The sequence below is a fragment of the Staurois parvus genome, unplaced genomic scaffold (genome assembly GCF_062004578.1).
Source record: "Staurois parvus isolate SC_StPar_1 unplaced genomic scaffold, SC_StPar_1.0 ptg000487l, whole genome shotgun sequence".
Lineage (NCBI taxonomy): Eukaryota > Metazoa > Chordata > Amphibia > Anura > Ranidae > Staurois > Staurois parvus.
This window is the reverse complement of record NW_028318283.1, coordinates 1379119-1396394: the sequence shown is the minus strand read 5'-3', so window position 1 is coordinate 1396394 and position 17276 is coordinate 1379119. Positions and strand designations below refer to the sequence as shown.

At 44.9% G+C, this 17276-nt stretch overlaps 2 protein-coding genes across 2 annotated transcripts; both read right to left on the bottom strand.

The window, feature by feature from the left end:
* Positions 1-859: 859 nt before the first annotated feature.
* On the bottom strand, positions 860-3788 carry LOC149452230 (E3 ubiquitin/ISG15 ligase TRIM25-like). Its single transcript, XM_089689608.1, has one exon. The coding sequence runs from the start codon at positions 3375-3377 to the stop codon at positions 1830-1832; it is 1548 nt and encodes a 515-aa protein (XP_089545734.1). The 5' UTR covers positions 3378-3788; the 3' UTR covers positions 860-1829.
* A 6907-nt stretch (positions 3789-10695) lies between these two features.
* On the bottom strand, positions 10696-15203 carry LOC149452229 (E3 ubiquitin-protein ligase TRIM39-like). Its single transcript, XM_089689607.1, has one exon. The coding sequence runs from the start codon at positions 14853-14855 to the stop codon at positions 13308-13310; it is 1548 nt and encodes a 515-aa protein (XP_089545733.1). The 5' UTR covers positions 14856-15203; the 3' UTR covers positions 10696-13307.
* Positions 15204-17276: the final 2073 nt, after the last annotated feature.

Here is a 17276-nt window from a genome sequence, read left to right as displayed (position 1 = left end):
ATGACCTTAAGGCCATACCAGAAAGGCAGCAGCCCAAACCTTAAAGAGGGTTTACTGCCAGTATCCACCATTCGGAACAACTGGAGGCACATCTCCCTACCCACTCTCATAACCACCCACCTACAACCAGTGACTGATCCAGTCAGTCCAGCATGGTCTTCAGCACATGTGGCAACGATGTGCAGGCTCATAGAACCTGCACATCGTTGCCACCACAGTAGGCATGCTCCCCTTTCTACTAAGCAAGCTGTGTATTACTATATATGGCTTAATTACTAGGTCACGGGATCTCCGTTTTCATTCTCTGCAGCACGGCCCAGGTTGGGACTAAACAACAGCACGTCAGGTGACATCACTTTAGCTAATCCACGCCTTCCCCTCAAGGCCATTCAGAAAGGAGTACACTTCCAGTCAGACATGTGCTTCGCCCCCTAAACGAATCAGATGCTTGACTGACAGCAGACTACGCTTTAAATGATATGGAAGGGGAGGGAGTACAATAACAATAGGATTGTGTGTCCTAGAGATAGACCTTTTATATATGCCCTTTCCAAATGCTCTTTTAATCCTGCTGTGATCATAGTTTTTACACTCCTCCACCTTCCATACTATTCATAGCAGAGTCTTCCAACACTCAAGCATCTATCTGACTAGGGGGCGGAGCACATACCTGACTTCCAGTGTATTCATTCTGAATGGAATGGAAGAGAGGGTGTGGATTGGCTAAAGTGATGTCAGAGGACATGTGACTTCTTGGATCATGCTTTGGATCACCATATATAGGAATATATTTTTTTTTAATCTATATTTTTTTAATCTATAATATATTCTTATATATTTTTTCATGTTTACATTGATATAAAGCAGAACTCAGAGTTTATTGATTTTCCCCATAGGTCCCTCTTCCTTCATATAACAAAATATTATTGGCAAGTCGTACTAACCCTCTCTAGGCTCCAGGACTGTCCCTGACTTCCTCCTTGATCTAGAAATTAATAATGTAGAAGACCCCTATACAAACAGAAAATTATAATGTATTTCCGTGATACATAGCCCGTTTTACCAATAAGGTGATTTCACTTACAGGTGGAGTCTGGTGGGCTGAGGAACCTTCTGGCTTTTTATATCTCTCAAGGACTCCAGTTACATAGTTAGTTTGGCTCAAAAAAAGACAAAAGTCCATCCAGTTCAATTATTTAAAAAAAAAAAAAAAAAGTTATCATACACCCACAGTTGATCCAGAGGAAGGCAAAAAAAAAAACACAGCAAAGCATGATCCAATTTGCTCCTGCAGAGGAATAAATTCCTTCCTGATCCCCTGAGAGGCAATCAGATATTCCCTGGATCAACTTTACCTATAACTGTTAGTATCCAGTTATATTCTGTGTACCCAAGAAAGAATCCAAGACTTTTTTTAAAGCAATCCACTGAGCTGGCCAGAACAAACTCTTGAGGGAGTCTATTCCACATTTTCACAGCTCTCACTGTGAAGAAACCTTTCCTTGTTTGGAGATTAAATCTCTTTTCCTCCAGACGTAAAGAGTGCCCCCTTGTCCCCTATAATGACCTCAGGGTGAATAGCTCTACACCGAGCTCACTATATGAACCACTGATGTAACAGTTCTGTCATATTTACATAATAGTTAATTATAATCCTCACAAATTTTACAGAAAAAAGGAGCCCCTTTTAAGATTTCACCTTCTGAAGTCCCTGAGAAAGACAAGAAACCAACGTGGGCTTTAATGCCCCAGCATCCACCAAACACTGATTTGGGTCTACCATAAAACTGCCATTGACTACACAGAATGCAACACAGCAAAATATATTACTAGCTGGTAATTTGAATTGATCCATTCCAAACAGCAATCACAAAATAGAGGGGTTCGGTGAAGGTGGCGGTGAAGGAGTGGATGTGTCTGATTGGGTCACACAGCTCAGAAAAACATATCCGCCCAGCCTCATAATTCAGGTAGATCCTGAATTTATGGCTGGTTGGCTTGTGAAGAAATGGTAGAAATTTATAACCATGTATTTTACTATAGTTAGCACCCTCCCTTCGCAAACACCAGGAATTCATATTGTTTCCAATGAGTGATTCCCTGTCCATACTGAGACAACACAAACCGATTCTCCATCCAGCAGAATTAGTCGTGTCCACCTCCCAGGAATGCCGCCCTGAAGAATAACTTCTCCTGCTTAGAACCTGATAGTTCTTAAATCTTTTGGGAGTTTCTGGGCGATTTAAATTTACCGATGACCAAGATGCAATTTTCAAATCTCCTGAAATCTGTATATCATTACCAGCTGTTTCCTCGTCAAGTAAAACACCTTTTGGTTGCTGAATACAGATGGTAATATCTTTCATTAGATCAGATAATTGGTGTAATTTGTCTGTGATGAGATCCTCGTTGAAATCACCTTCACTCGGAATCATTGTGTCCATGTTATCCTCCTGCTCGGTATGACAGATGTCCTCTCTGTCTGAGTTCTGCTCCTTCAGGACGGCCATTGGGTCGGTGGTTTTACACAATTCCTCAGTGTGACTCATCTTCATGGACAGCTCGTCCTTCTGTTTCTCCAGATGCTGGATCAAATTGGACAAAGACAGTAAAATTTTCTCCTCCTGCATGGAAATCTCACTCAGGACTCTCTTCTCAAGTTCTTCCAGCTCTCTCCTGACATCTCTGAACAGGGCAGTGGCTCTCTCTATTACACCGGCTGCTTTTCCTTCTACATCTCTCCTATGTTCCTGTAGACTCCGGACCTGTTTTTCAGCCCATGCTTTCTTTAAGATCATCATCTCCAGATCTTTCCTCAGCTTCTCCTTCTTCTTCTCGGAGGCCTCATCCAGTTTCTCCACTTGGTGTCCTTTGTGTTCTCCAACAGCAATGCAGTAAACACAGACACAAACCCTTTCCTTGGGGCAGTAAAACTCCACAATCTTTTTATGGATGGGGCATTTTCTGTTCCCCGGGGAGTTGGTAGGATCAGATAGGATGTGTTCTGGTGACTTGACATGGATGCTCAAATGTTTCACACACAGAGAACTTTCACAGAGCAGGCAGGATTTTATAGCTGGTACAGGAGAGTCCATACAGTACGTACAATAGATTCCTGTATCTTCCTGATTTGGCTGAGAAATAAAAAGCATCTCCGCGATGTTACGTAGAGCTCTAGCATTATACAGTACAGGTCGCTCCCGGAACTCCTCTCTGCACTCCGGACAGGTATAAAGTCCAGACGCCTCCTGAGAATCCAGCACACGGTCAATACATTCCCGGCAGAAGTTGTGTCCACATCTCAGTGTTACCGGATCCGTATAAATGTTCAGACAGATGGAGCAGCTCAGCTCGTCTCTCAGGTCAGCAGATGCCATTGTAGCCGGCAGGAGGAGAAATGAAACTGAAAGTTTGTTCAATATCTGGTAAACAAGACAGATGGAATAATATACAGGAAGAGTCTCCGAAGCTCTGCTTGTCCAGATCACCTTTCAAAGAACCAGTCCATGCACAACTCCAAGATCTCAGATGTTCTAAGATTTCCAACACAGTTTGCAGACCTCTGATCTCTGTCACCTTGGTAGAAGCTCTGGGTGGACTGAACACATTCCGAGGTTCTGAACACGTCTGCAAGTCCTAATCTCACCGCACTTCTGGTTATTTATTGTCTTCTTCAGAAATCTCTTCTTGCTCAGAGACTCTGCAGAGCTGAATCATCAACTTCAGTTGCTTCCAATAATGATCCAACTTTTCTCTTTGCAGTCGGTAATAATTTGACTTCCTAGTCATGTGACCACAGCCCCACCCACAGAGGGAATTAAAGCTACAGGTAGTTATGATGAAAGCCCTGGGCTGCCTTATTTATTTCAGGTACTTATATAGCGCCATCAATGTACTCCGCGCTTTACATATATATTGTACATTCACATCAGTCCGTAACCCTCAAGGGGCGTACAATCTAAGGTCCCTAACCCTCAAGGGGCGTACAATCTAAGGTCCCTAACCCTCAAGGGGTGTACAATCTAAGGTCCCTAACCCTCAAGGGGTGTACAATCTAAGGTCCCTAACCATCAAGGGGTGTACAATCTAAGGTCCCTAACTCACATTCATACATACACATACTCTTTTGTCACAGTTAGACTTTATGGGGTGATGTCCCCCTTTGTGGGTGCGCATTGTCCGTAACAGTATGATCGTTATGGTTACATTCGGTCAGCTTGGGTCTTAAAGTGTTACTAAACCCCCCACAGTACAATCAGTCTGTAGATGCAGTAAAGCATGCTTGTTATACTCACTGTGGAACCTAAGGGGTTAATCCTCTGCATTGTGTAAAACCGCTGTTTGATCCTTGATTCTCTGATCCTCCCCTTCTTCCAGTGCCCCCCTCTTGTCTCCTGATAAGATATATCCTGTGGAGATACTCTGAACATGCTCAGTTAGATGTGTATTGCTAGAGAGGTTTTTTTTGTCTCTGGAGAGTGCATGTGATCAGCACAGGGCCAATCAGCACTGTCCAGACAGCAGTCTGGGTCCTGCATCCTCCTAGAGCAAAATGAAACCTCTTCCTACACGCTTTAACCAGTACTCTGCTGGACACTGATAGAAGTCACAAGACTGCTCTAACTGCTGATGAGAAAAGGTATTTAGCGGTTTATATTTACTAAAATAATTACCCTTCCATGTTCTGTGTACTGTGGGAGAGCAGATATAGTGAATGCAGGGTCCGGGGAGACCAGATATAGTGAATGCAGGGTCCAGGGAGAGACCGGATATGGTGAATGCAGGGACCGGGGAGACCAGATATAATGAATTCAGGGTCTGGGGAGACCAGATATAGTGAATGCAGGGTCCAGGGCGAGACCGGATATGGTGAATGCAGGGACCGGTGAGACCAGATATAATGAATTCAGGGTCCGGGGAGACCAGATATAATGAATTCAGGGTCTGGGGAGAGAGGATATAGTGAATGCAGGGTCCGGGGAGACCAGATATAGTGAATGCTGGGTCTGGGGAGAGCGGATATAATGAATGCAGGGTCTGGGGAGACCAGATATAATGAATTCAGGGTCTGGGGAGACCAGATATAGTGAATGCAGGGTCCAGGAAGAGACCGGATATGGTGAATGCAGGGACCGGTGAGACCAGATATAATGAATTCAGGGTCCGGGGAGACCAGATATAATGAATTCAGGGTCTGGGGAGAGAGGATATAGTGAATGCAGGGTCCGGGGAGACCAGATATAGTGAATGCTGGGTCTGGGGAGAGCGGATATAATGAATGCGGGGTCCGGGGAGACCAGATATAGTAAATGCAGGGTCCGGGGAGAGCGGATATAGTGAATGCAGGGTGCAGGGAGACCAGGTATAGTGAAATCGGGGTCTGGGGAGACCAGATATAGTGAATGCGGGGTTCGGGGAGAGCGGATATAGAGAATGCGGGGTCCGGGGAGAGCGGATATAGTGAATGCAGAGTCCGGGGAGAGTAGATATAGTGAATGCAGGGTCTGGCGAGACCGGACATAGTGAATGCAGGGTCCAGGGAGAGCGGATATAGTGAATGCAGGGTTTGGCGAGACTGGACATAGTGAATGCAGGGTCCGGGGAGACCAGATATAGTGAATGCAGGGTCTAGGGAGAGCAGATATAGTGAATGAAGGGTCCAGGGAGAGCGGATATAGTGAATGCGGGGTCCGGGGAGACTGGATATAGTGAATGAAGGGTCCAGGGAGAGCGGATATAGAGAATGCGGGGTCCGGGGAGAGCGGATATAGTGAATGCGGGGTCTGGCGAGACCGGATATAGTGAATGCAGGGTCCGGGGAGAGCGGATATAGAGAATGCGGGCTCCGGGGAGAGCGGATACAGTGAATGCGGGGTCTGGGGAGAGTGGATATAGTGAATGCGGGGTCTGGGGAGAGCGGATATAGTGAATGCAGGGTCCAGGGAGACCAGACAGAGTGAATGCAGGGTCCGGGAAGAGCGGATATAGTGAATGCAGAGTCCAGGGAGACCGGATATAGTGAATGCAGGGTCCGGGGTTTAGTAACACTTTAAAAACAAAACGGTTTGGTGTTATGGGTTGAACTTTCTGTTTGGTTGTTTTTAAATTTTAGGTCTAAATTAAATTTGTAAACCTCATGCATGAAATATGAACAAAGCATATCCCTTTATAGTGTGTACTTGTCTCAATCCAGAGCACTAAGTGTAATTTCTGTCTGTTGCCTCCTTCCTCTGCTATCAGCATGATTCACTTCTGACATGTTTTCCTGACACCAAGAGAAAAATGGTGACAGAGGAGGGCACAGCTTATGATTGATAGCTTCATCTCTGTTCCTGTGGGGGATGTGTCCCTTCCCTCCAATCAGCTCTCAGAGCTCTCCTCACTGGTGTAACTTCAGCTCTCCACCTCCAGCTTTTCAGAGCTGACCACTCTGAACAGCAATCCACTGTGGATCATATTTCAGAGGGGCAGTAGAGCCTGCCGCCCATGTGAAAGTAGCCTTAGACATCTGTCATCAGAATTAGCACCCCCATTGGAAGATTTCCCATCTCGATTCCTGTTTTGGTGAAAATCCACAATAGAGGATTTTTTTTCAATTTCACTTCCGGTGATAATTGGTCATCAAGATAAAGAGCGAGGGTGAATCTCCCTAAGTGGGGGGTCACAGACAGCAATAAAAACCAGACAGGGGTTCTAGTCCCTCTACATTCTCCAAAACCAAAAAAAAAAGTTTGGGTTTTTATTGTTCAGATTTTTGATGGGCATAGAAATTAAATGGCATGCCAATGAACCGCTTGTTGAATTAACGCCTCATTCACATTGGGCGACTTTACCGGCATGGGATGCACTGGAGCTCCTTGCAGCCTGTTCAGATTAGTAACAGACAGATGGCTGCACAGATCTTCAATCACATCCTAGACTGTACGATCGTGCAATCTGATCCATGCATCGGTCCTGTGGGGATGTACAGTTGGGGATGCACATGGAGATCCATACAGGTCCCTGCAGCTGCCCACCTGTCATTGATTTGGACAGGCTGTGAACACATGTGCATCCTACCCAGGTAAGGACAGCCCTTGCACAGGTGTATGGATCAGTCTGCTCGTGTGAATGAGGCCTTACAATTACATGAACCTGGCCCTAAAAGGGGCAATTTCCAGTCAATTCCAGCCACCTTGAGTCCCAGGGAATCAAAATACGATAGCAAGTAAACTCCAGAAAGGAAGAAATCTGCCACCCACGGGTTCGATCCAAAATCAAAATTCGGTTGATTATCCAAACTCAGATAAGGAATCAATAGCTCTAATATTGCTTATTGAAAGATCAAATTAAAATGGAATTGAAACTGGAAAAAACAACACCAATGTTGCTGGAAGTGATGAGATTTTTTTTCGCCATTTTAAATTGGGACAGTTTTGATCCCAAGTCTTTTTAGTTGATTAAAGTGGTTGTAAAGGCTCGAGGTTTTTACATGTATGCATTCTATGCATGAAGGTAAAAAACATTCTGTGTCTGCAGCCCCCTCCCCCCCAATACTTACCTGAGCCCCATTGTGATCCAACAATGTGCACGAGAGCCTTGGCTTTCCAAGGACTCTCCCTGCTCATTGGCTGAGACAACAGCGGGAGCTATTGTGAGCCAATGAGGAGAGAGAAGCAGTGCGGGCGAGCCATGGCTCTGTGCGTGAACACAGAGCATTGGCTCGGTAGTGAGCCTGCTTGGGTGCACCCATAGCAAGCTTTGGCAGGAGGAAGGGGCCACGAATGCCGGCTGGGGACCCAAGATGAGGAGGATTGGGGCTGCTCTGTGCAAAACCATTACACAGAGCTGGTAAGTATAATATTTTGTTATTTTTTTAATTGCCTTTAATATCACTTTAAAACCACCATTCTACTGCTTTGCAATTTTGACAAGAAATTATATTGAAAGTGTGATAGTAGCAGCACAGTGGCTAAGTGGGTAGCACTTCTGTCTGGCAGTACTAGGGACGTTGGTTTGAATCCCAACCATGGCACCAACTGCCTGGAGTTTGCATGTCCTCCCTGTGCCTACGTGGGTTTCCTCCGGGTACTCCGGTTTTCTCCCACACTCCAAAGACATGCTGGTAGGTGAATTGGCTCCTGTCTAAATTGTCCCTAGTATGTGTATGTATGAATGTGAGTTAGGGACCTTAGATTGTACGCCCCTTGAGGGTTAGGGACCTTAGATTGTACGCCCCTTGAGGGTTAGGGACTGATGTGAATGTACAATATATATGTAAAGTGCTGTGTACATTGATGGTGCTATATAAGTACCTGAAATAAATAAATAAATGTATTCATGAACTCCACCTATATGGCCAGATTTAGATGGTCAGTGGAATGCTGCTCCCTTGTTCAAAGACAAATGTGGTCAGACTGTGCAGTAATGTCAATTAAAAAAAAAACCTGTGATAAGAACATACTGACCCATACAACCAGCAGAAAATATATATACATATTAAATAATAGCTTTTTTCCTGAAGGTCCTCTAGTAGGTCCAATCACATCACGGGGTTTATTTACCAAAACGGGAGAGTGCAAAATCAGGCTCACTTTTGTATAGAAACCAATCAGCTTCCAGGTTTTATTGTCAATGCTTAAAGCAGAACTCCAGTTATATTTTTTTATTTTCCCATGCAGTGGAGCTGTGCCAGCACTGCATGGGTTAACTGCTCATTTTATCCAGGGGCTCAGGGAAAAGCTATACTTACCCTGTTTTCCAATCTTCCGGAAAATCACATTTCCCCATGTCCAGCAGTGGACTGTTTCTGCCGTCCTCACGTTCGGAGCTGGTCTGTGGCGTGATGACGTCAGGAACAGGCCATTCACAAGACGGGACTGGTCTTGCGCTCGGAGGATCGGCAGATTAGGCAAGCATACCTCAGCTTTACGATCCTCTAGACAAAAATGGGCATTTAACTCATGTAGTGTGGGCACAGCCCCACTGCATAGGAAAATAACGGATTTCATCTTTAATTAAACAAGCTGAGGTTAGAAGCGGATTGGTTTCTATGCAGAAGTGAGCCTGATTTTAGACTTTCCAGTTTTGGTAAATAAACCCCCAAGGGTCATCATACTCACATAAGTGCCATTTGGGTCAGTAGTACAGTGAGCCCAGGGGACACCCCCGTCACTTCTTCTTCAATCATAGCCAATGCCAGGATCCCCAATGTCAATGGGTTTTAACACTACAGGGAGTTGCACCCTCTGTCATTTGACAGTGCTTGGGCCTAGCGATTGGTGGTTAGACCCAAACATGGTCATATAGGAGGTCACATGCTCCCCTGTACCTGGAGGCACCTAGTATTTTTGCTGGTCATAGAAACAAGAGAAGTGGTGGTAGACCACTGGCAAAATAAGTATCTTGGGGTTAGTGGGGTGGGGTCTTTAAATGTCACCCTTGAGGTTACAATCTGACCATACGATCGTTGTACAATCTGCTTTAGATTTACCAAAACATTGTAATATGAGGACCTAGCAAAATGAACCAATCAATCTGTATCCAATCAGGCAGGCCCTTGCACTACAACGTTTTGGTAGATCTAAAGAAGATGGTAATGTGTGCGGCAGTGGTGTATTTAGGTTTTTTGCTGCCCTAGGCAACACAAAAATTGGATGCCCCCTCCCCCCCCCCACAGAGAGCCTGATACCAATCAACACCACCACCCCCCTACCCAAGGAAGCCTTCCACTACCACTACCCTCTATGCACCAGCCAACCCAACCCCCATCCCACCCCCTATAGAGAGAGAGAAAGACACTCACCTTCACAGCTCAAGACATTCCCTAGAATAAGAGTCAGGCTCTGCATACACCGTCAAGGACCCCGCAGCCTCATGCCATGTGTGTCCCTTCTTCTGTCTCTTCTTCCAGGGGACAGTGCTGCCCCCCTGAAAAGTGCTGCCCTAGGCAAATGCCTTGTTTGCCTTGTGGTAAATACACCCCTGGTGTGCGGTGAGCTTAACAGGAGCACTGCCATTTGCCTTGAATAGGATGTCAGAGCTAATGGGATCCCCATGGACTGTCAGGCTGGCCATAGATCAAATCTCAGCTGGTTTAGGGACTTGCCGAAGTTCAATCCGTCTATGGGCAGGATGGTTGCACTGAAGTCAATCCATCGATTGACTTCAGTACAACCAGCCTGTCGGATTTTCAGCCTGTGATTACTGCCTGTGTCTAAGCCAGCCAGCAGTGACCATTGGGTTCTGCCGGCAGGGAAGGCTCCTCTCTGGAGGAGAGATTCCCCCATCAACACTGACTGTGTTGATGGGGAATCAAGCAATTTTCTTTTCTTGCACCTGTGGTGGAATGAAATTGGAATTCTCTTTCCTGAAAAGTACATTGAAGGGTCACCATTTTAAGGAATGCAGAAATAAAACAGAAGAGAACAGTGAGCAGATACTGGACACTGCGGTACATACTGGCCACAGTCATTACCATCTGGTTTAAATAATAAATGTGTTTTATCTTCTTACTGACACGATTGTACTTAGAATCTGAAGCCAAAGTCATATTAACTAGAATACAGCAGTTGGGAAAGTGTACTGATTGCATCCATTATTTTCCTATATCCTGCTGACTGCTACTGGCCAAGCTGGCCCAGTCCCCTATACGTCTGACCTCACTGTGTGTACATGACAGGTACTCATTGCATCCAAAAGATGAAAAAACAGTAATCACAGAATGTTACATTTTATTTTTACGACAGCTCACCCATCACCTCTGTAATAACATGACAGAAATATGTTAATTGTAAAAATGGAAATTTTTGTTAATATTAAAGTAAACTTTCAACATATTAAGATTTTCATTGTAATAACAATGTTTAGTGTCACAACCTCTATCAATCAATCATCCTCTTTCCAGGTCAGAAGCTTTCAGTATAATAAGAAACAAATGATTAGTTTCTGTGGGTTACAGCGCTGTACATACTGCTCAGTCATTTCCTTTACTTTAAACTGAAAAACATACAAATACAAAAAAGATACATGGAAGGGAAATGACACCATGTTGATTGAGGGCCAATTCACACCAGTGCGTTGTTCTGCGTTTTTCTAGCGCAGCTGTAAAATCAACAGAAGGACATCTGAAAAACAATAATTTCGAATGTGTCCTATTCACACCATACCGCTGCGCTGACCTGCGTTGTGCTAAAATGTAACATGTATGCATTTTAACACAATGAAAAGGATGTAAATGGATGTAAGTAGATGCCAACACAATGCACAGGATATCCTGTGAAAATGCAGTACGAACACTAAAATGCATATCAGCTGACATCAAAATGTATGTCAACGGATGGCAAAATGTACGCCAATGGTGTGAAAATGTGAAAATGCAGTGCACTTTAAGGCACACTAAAATGCATGTCAATAGACATCAAAATGCATGTCAATGGATGCCAGCATGTGACTAGAATGGATGGAAATGTACATCCACTTTACATGCATTTTAGAGCAAGTCGGTGTTGATGGTCCCTGAATAAAGTTGTTTGGAGTTTCTACAAGGACTTGATATCTGGAAGATTTACCTCCCTTTATGATCAAGCCATTTTTTGCTATACGGCACTGCATTACTTTAACTGACAATTGCGCAGTCATGCAACATTTTACAGAAATTACATTTCTGTAATTTTTCCCCCCACAAATAGAGCTTTCTTTTTGTGCTATTTGATCACCACTGTTTTTTTTTATTTTTTGCACTATAAACTAAAAAAAAAAAATATATACTGCTACAAGACATATCCAATAAGAAAATCTAATTTTTTCATAAACTGAGGCCAATATGTATTCTGCTACATATTTTTGGTAAAAAAATCCAAATAAGACTATACTGTTTGGTTTGTGAAAAAGTTATAGTGTAACATTTTTATGCATTTTTTAATACTAGTAATGGTGGCAATAAGCGTCTCATAGCGGGACTGCGATATTGCAGCGGACAGTCTAACACTCAGAGGCGTCCCTAGGGTTGGTGTCACCCGGTGCGGTAACACTTGGTGACACCCCCTCCGACGATCCCCGCAGAATGGATCAGATCTGCTGATCTAATGGCCAGAATGTGTACTTTCTGCATTCACACATTTGAGTTGCCAAGATTAAAGCCTGTGGACACGCAGTGTACATTCAATGGAGGCAGAGCCCTCCCACATACTAACCCACTGCATGCCCAGCACTGTCCATGATGTTCTCCTTGATCCAGAAATAAAATAGGTAGAATACCCCTATACAGTCAGAACATGATGTCTTTCCTCAATATATGGTCCCTATTACAAACTAAAGTCTACTGGTCTAAACTGCAATCTACATTAAAGTGATACTAAAGTCTTGATTTTTTTTTTTCTTTTAAATAACAAACATGTCATACTTCCCTTCTCTGTGTAATGGTTTTACACAGAGCAGCCCCATACTCCTTATCTGGGGTCCCCCGTCAGCACTCCTGGCCCCTCCCTCCTGTTGGGTTCCCCCCCGCAGCAAGTAGCTTGCTATGGGTTCACCTGAGCAGGTGCTCCCGAGCCATGGCCCCTGATTGGCTCACTGGCTGTATTTGACAGTAGCAGGAGACCATGGCTGCTGCCCAGGTGCGCACCTGCTCACGTGCCCCCATAGCAAGCTGCTTGCTCAGGGGGCACCCGACAGGAGGAACAGGCCAGAACCGAAGCTCTCGTGGACATCGTTGGATCGGGATGGGGCTCAGGTATGTGTTAGGGGGTCTGGAGGGGCTGCTACACACAGCAGGTGCATAGAATACATGAATGTAAAAAACCTTCAGGCTTTATAACCACTTTAAGGTTGTGTACCCAGCCTCTTATCTACAGAAGCCCAGTCCTATTCTGCCATATATAGAAAACAATCACACCCATTTTTGCTAAATTTCTCCCATTTTCAAAAAAAGTACTCTTTTATTCTAAACAAGATAAGTATGTGGTATAAACAGTGGAGCTAGACCTTGCATGCACTTATTAAGCTACTAGAACTCTCCCTGGAGCTTTGGCCAAATGATGATATTCCATTCACAGGTGGAGTCTGGTAGGCTGAGGCACCTTCTGGTTTTATATATCTTTCAGAGAATCAAGTGTGGTGGTCCTTACACCACAATTCATTTTAATCAATACATTAAACATTTAACACAAGAATGGGAGCCCCTTGTAAAGATTTCAACACTGAAATCCCTCAGAAAGATAAGAAACCAACATGAGCTGTAAAACTCAAGCATTCGCTAAACACTGAATCTGGGTCTACCAATAAAACTGCCACTGAATGCACAGAATGATACATAGCAAAATATTTTCCTAACAGATAATTGTCAGTGATCCACTCCAAGTACAGATCACTGGATGGAGGAGCTCAGTGAAGGTGGTGGTGAAGGTGTGGATGTGTCTGATCGGGTCACACAGCTCATAAAAGGAGATCTGCCCGGCCTCATAATCCAAACAGATCCTGAATTTATGGCTGGTAGGCTGGTGGAGACATGGTATGCGTTTAGTTTCATGTATATTAGTATAGTTATTATTATCCCTTCGCAAACACCAGGAATCCTTATTGTCCCCAATAAATAAGTCCTTGTTCATACTCGAATAACACAACCCAATTCTCCATCCAGCAGAATTACTCGTGTCCACCTCCCAGCAATGCCGCCCTGAAGAAAAACTTCTCCTGCTTAGAACCTGATAGTTCTTAAATCTTTTGAGATTTACTGAACGAATTATTGTTCGTGCTGACCAAGATGCAGTTTTCAAATCCCCTGAAATCTGTATATTATCAGCAGCTGTTTCTTCATCAAGCAAAACTCCTTCTGGTTGTTGTATACAGATGTGAGTATCTTTTATTAAATCAGATAATTTGTGTAATCTGTCTGTCATGAGATCCTCATAAAAATCGCCTTCACTCTGAATAATTGAGTCCATATTGTCCTCCTGCTCAGTATGACAGATGTCCTCTCTGTCTGAATTCTGATCCTTCAGGATGGTCATTGGGTCGGTGGTCTTACATAATTCCTCAATGTGACTCATCTTCATGGACAGTTTGTCCTTCTGTTTCTCCAGCTGCTGGATCAGATTGGACGCATAAAGTGAAATCTTCTCTGACTTCACATAAATCTCACTCAAGATTCTCTTTTCAAGTTCTTCCAGTTCTCTCCTGACATCTCTGAACAGGGCAGTGACTCTTTCTGTTACATCGGCTGCTTTTTCTTGTACGTCTGTATTGCGTTGCTGCAGACTCCGGACCTGGTTCTCAGCCCATGCTTTCTTTGAGGTCATCATCTCCAGATCTTTCCTCAACTTCTCCTTTTTCTTCTCAGAGGCTTCATCTAATGATTCCACCTGGTGTCCTTTGTGTTCTCCAACGGCTATACAGTAAACACAGATACAAACCCTTTCCTTGGTGCAGTAATACTCCACAATCTTCTTATGGGTGGAGCATTTTCTGTTCCCTGGGGAGTTGGTGGGATCAGATAACACGTGTTCTGGTGACTCCGTGTGGACACTCAAATGTTTTCCACACAGAGAATTTTCACAGTGCAGGCAGGATTTTATAGCTGGTACAGGACAGTCCACACAGTACGTACAATAGATTCCTGTATCTTCCTGATTTGGCTGAGAAATAAAAAGCATCTCCGCGATGTTACGTAGAGCTCTAGCATTATACAGTACAGGTCGCTCCCGGAACTCCTCTCTGCACTCCGGACAGGTATAAAGTCCAGACGCCTCCTGAGAATCCAGCACACGGTCAATACATTCCCGGCAGAAGTTGTGTCCACATCTCAGTGTTACCGGATCTGTATAAATGTTCAGACAGATGGAGCAGCTCAGCTCGTCTCTCAGGTCAGCAGATGCCATTGTAGCCGGCAGGAGGAGAAATTAAAGAAAGTTTGTTCAATTTCTGTTAAACAAGACAGATGGAATAATATACAGGAAGAGTCACCGGAGCTTCACTTGTCCAGCTCACCTTTCAAAGAACCAGTCCATGCACAACTCCAAGATCTTAGATGTTCTAAGATTCCAAACACAGTTTGCAGACCTCTGATCTCTATCACCTTTTTAGCAGCTCTGGGTGGATTGAACACATTCCGAGGTTGTGAATACGTCTGCAAGTCTCCTAATCATTTCCTTTGTATCAGTTCAAATAATGATCTCACCCACTCTTTGGGTTATTCATTGTCTTCTTCAGATCTTCAGTTGCTTCCAATAGTGATCCAGCTTTCCTCCTTGCAGTGGGAAATAGTTTAACTTCTTAGTCATGTGACGTCCCACCCACAGAGGACATTAACCACTTCCAGTCCGGACACTTTCCCCCCCTTCCTGCCCAGGCCAATTTTCAGCTTTCAGCGCTATCACACTTTGAATGACAATTGCGCGGTCATGCAACACTGTACCCATATTAATTTTTTTTTTTTTTAGACAGATAAAGCTTTATTTTGGTGATATTTATTCACTACTGGGATTTTTTTTGCTATGTAAATGAAAAAGTCCAAACATTTTGAAAAAAAGGGTTTTTCTTATAAAATTTTGCAAATAAATAATATTTCATCATAAATCTTGGCCAAAATTTATTCAGTAATATTTTTAGTAAAAAAAAATAACCCAAATTAGTTTATAACCAAAAATTATAATTTTTTTAAAGTTTGTTTTTACATTTTAATTTTTTTTTTATATTATTATTTATGCTTTTTTTCTGCATACTGTCACCCCAGCAGTACATTGTCACCATGGTGACACTGTACTACTTGTGGGGGGTGATGAAGATTTTTTTTTTTTACACTGATTGCTTTTACACCCATAAATTCTGTAAAAGCAATTATTTCTCCTTCTCTCTGGCTGCATTCTTGCAGCCAGTGAGAACTACTGTGTGAGCTGTGATTGGTAACAGCTTGTCACATGGTACAAGGCTGTTGTGAATAGCCCTGTACCATGTGATCTCTGTGATCATTCACAGATTTCACACGCAGTAAGCAATGATGTCAGAAGCGACACCTTGCTTACTACTCTGCATGTGATCACTGATTGGCCAATCAGTGATCACATGATCGGGATCTCGCACAGAGGTCCCGTCCGCCGATCGGTGTTCCACTGTGTCCGGAGGACACAGAAGGTACCGGATGGGTCTCTCCATGGGGGGAGCCAATTTTTGTGTTGCCTAGGGCAGCATGAAATCACTGGGTCAGGGGGGTCTGAACCCCTCCCCCCAGAGGAGAGTTGTCATCCATCGCTGGCTGCATGCTGCATCCCTTGAAATTTGGGCTGGGCAGTGAGAAGAACACAGCGCTGGGAAGTCCGGGAAAACAGCGGCAGTGGGAGGGAGGGCAGAAAAAAAAAAGTTCTGTGCAGCGGTGGAGGCGGCGAGCAGTGACTAGGGGTGTGTGGGAGGGGCAGCAGTAGTTGTGGTGACAGGCAGTGATTTCCTGTATGGCTTTCAATTAAGCAGCTGAAAGCCGCGGGAGGGAGAGGAAGAGAAGCAACTTTGTTGGAAGCCATAAAGGAGATCGCTCCCTGTCACCACAAACACCGCCGCCCCTCCCACACACCCCCAGCCCTGGCGCTGCTCGCCGCCTCCACCGCTGTACAAAACTGTTTTCGTTCGCCTCCCACCGCTCCTCCCCTCACCGCTGTGTTCTTCTCACTGTCCAGCCCCTCCCTCCATCCTCCACACCAATAGGAGAAGAGGGGAGAGAGGCTGGATCTGCTCTGCCTCCTCCCTGTGTCCACCCACACTCCAGTCCGTGCAGCTTCAGAGGAGGTTTGGGATGGGAGCCGCGGGAAAATGAACACAGCCGCGGACAGTCATAGGAGGAGTCATGACTGAAGGAGTCATAGAGAGTTTGACATAACCTTCCTTCCAACCCCCCATCCTTTCACCCCCCTCCCTCACTGCCATCCTTCCACCCCCCCTCCTTCTCTTCCACCTCCCCCTCCCTTCCACCCTTCCACCCCCCTATATCTTCACCCCCCTCTCTCACGGTCATCCTTCCACCTCCTCCCTTCCAGTCTTCCACCTCCCCCCTCCCTTCCTTCCATTCTTCCACCCCCCATCCCTTCACCCCCCTCCCTCACTGCCATCCTTCCACCTCCTCCCTTCCTTCCAACCCCCTCCCTCACTGTCATCCTTCCAACTCCTCCCTCCCTTCCACCTCCTCCCTTTCTTCCACCCGCCCTCCTTCCCTTCCACCTCCCCCTCTCTCCCTCCCTTCCACCTCCTCCCCCTTCCTTCCAACTCCCCTCCTTTCCTTCCACCCACCCCTCCATTCCTCCCACCCCTCACTT

What these genes read in the sequence shown, in the direction of transcription:
- LOC149452229 (XM_089689607.1), bottom strand. Translation starts at nt 14,855, where the DNA reads ATGGCATCTGCTGACCTGAGAGACGAGCTGAGCTGCTCCATCTGTCTG.
- LOC149452230 (XM_089689608.1), bottom strand. Translation starts at nt 3,377, where the DNA reads ATGGCATCTGCTGACCTGAGAGACGAGCTGAGCTGCTCCATCTGTCTG.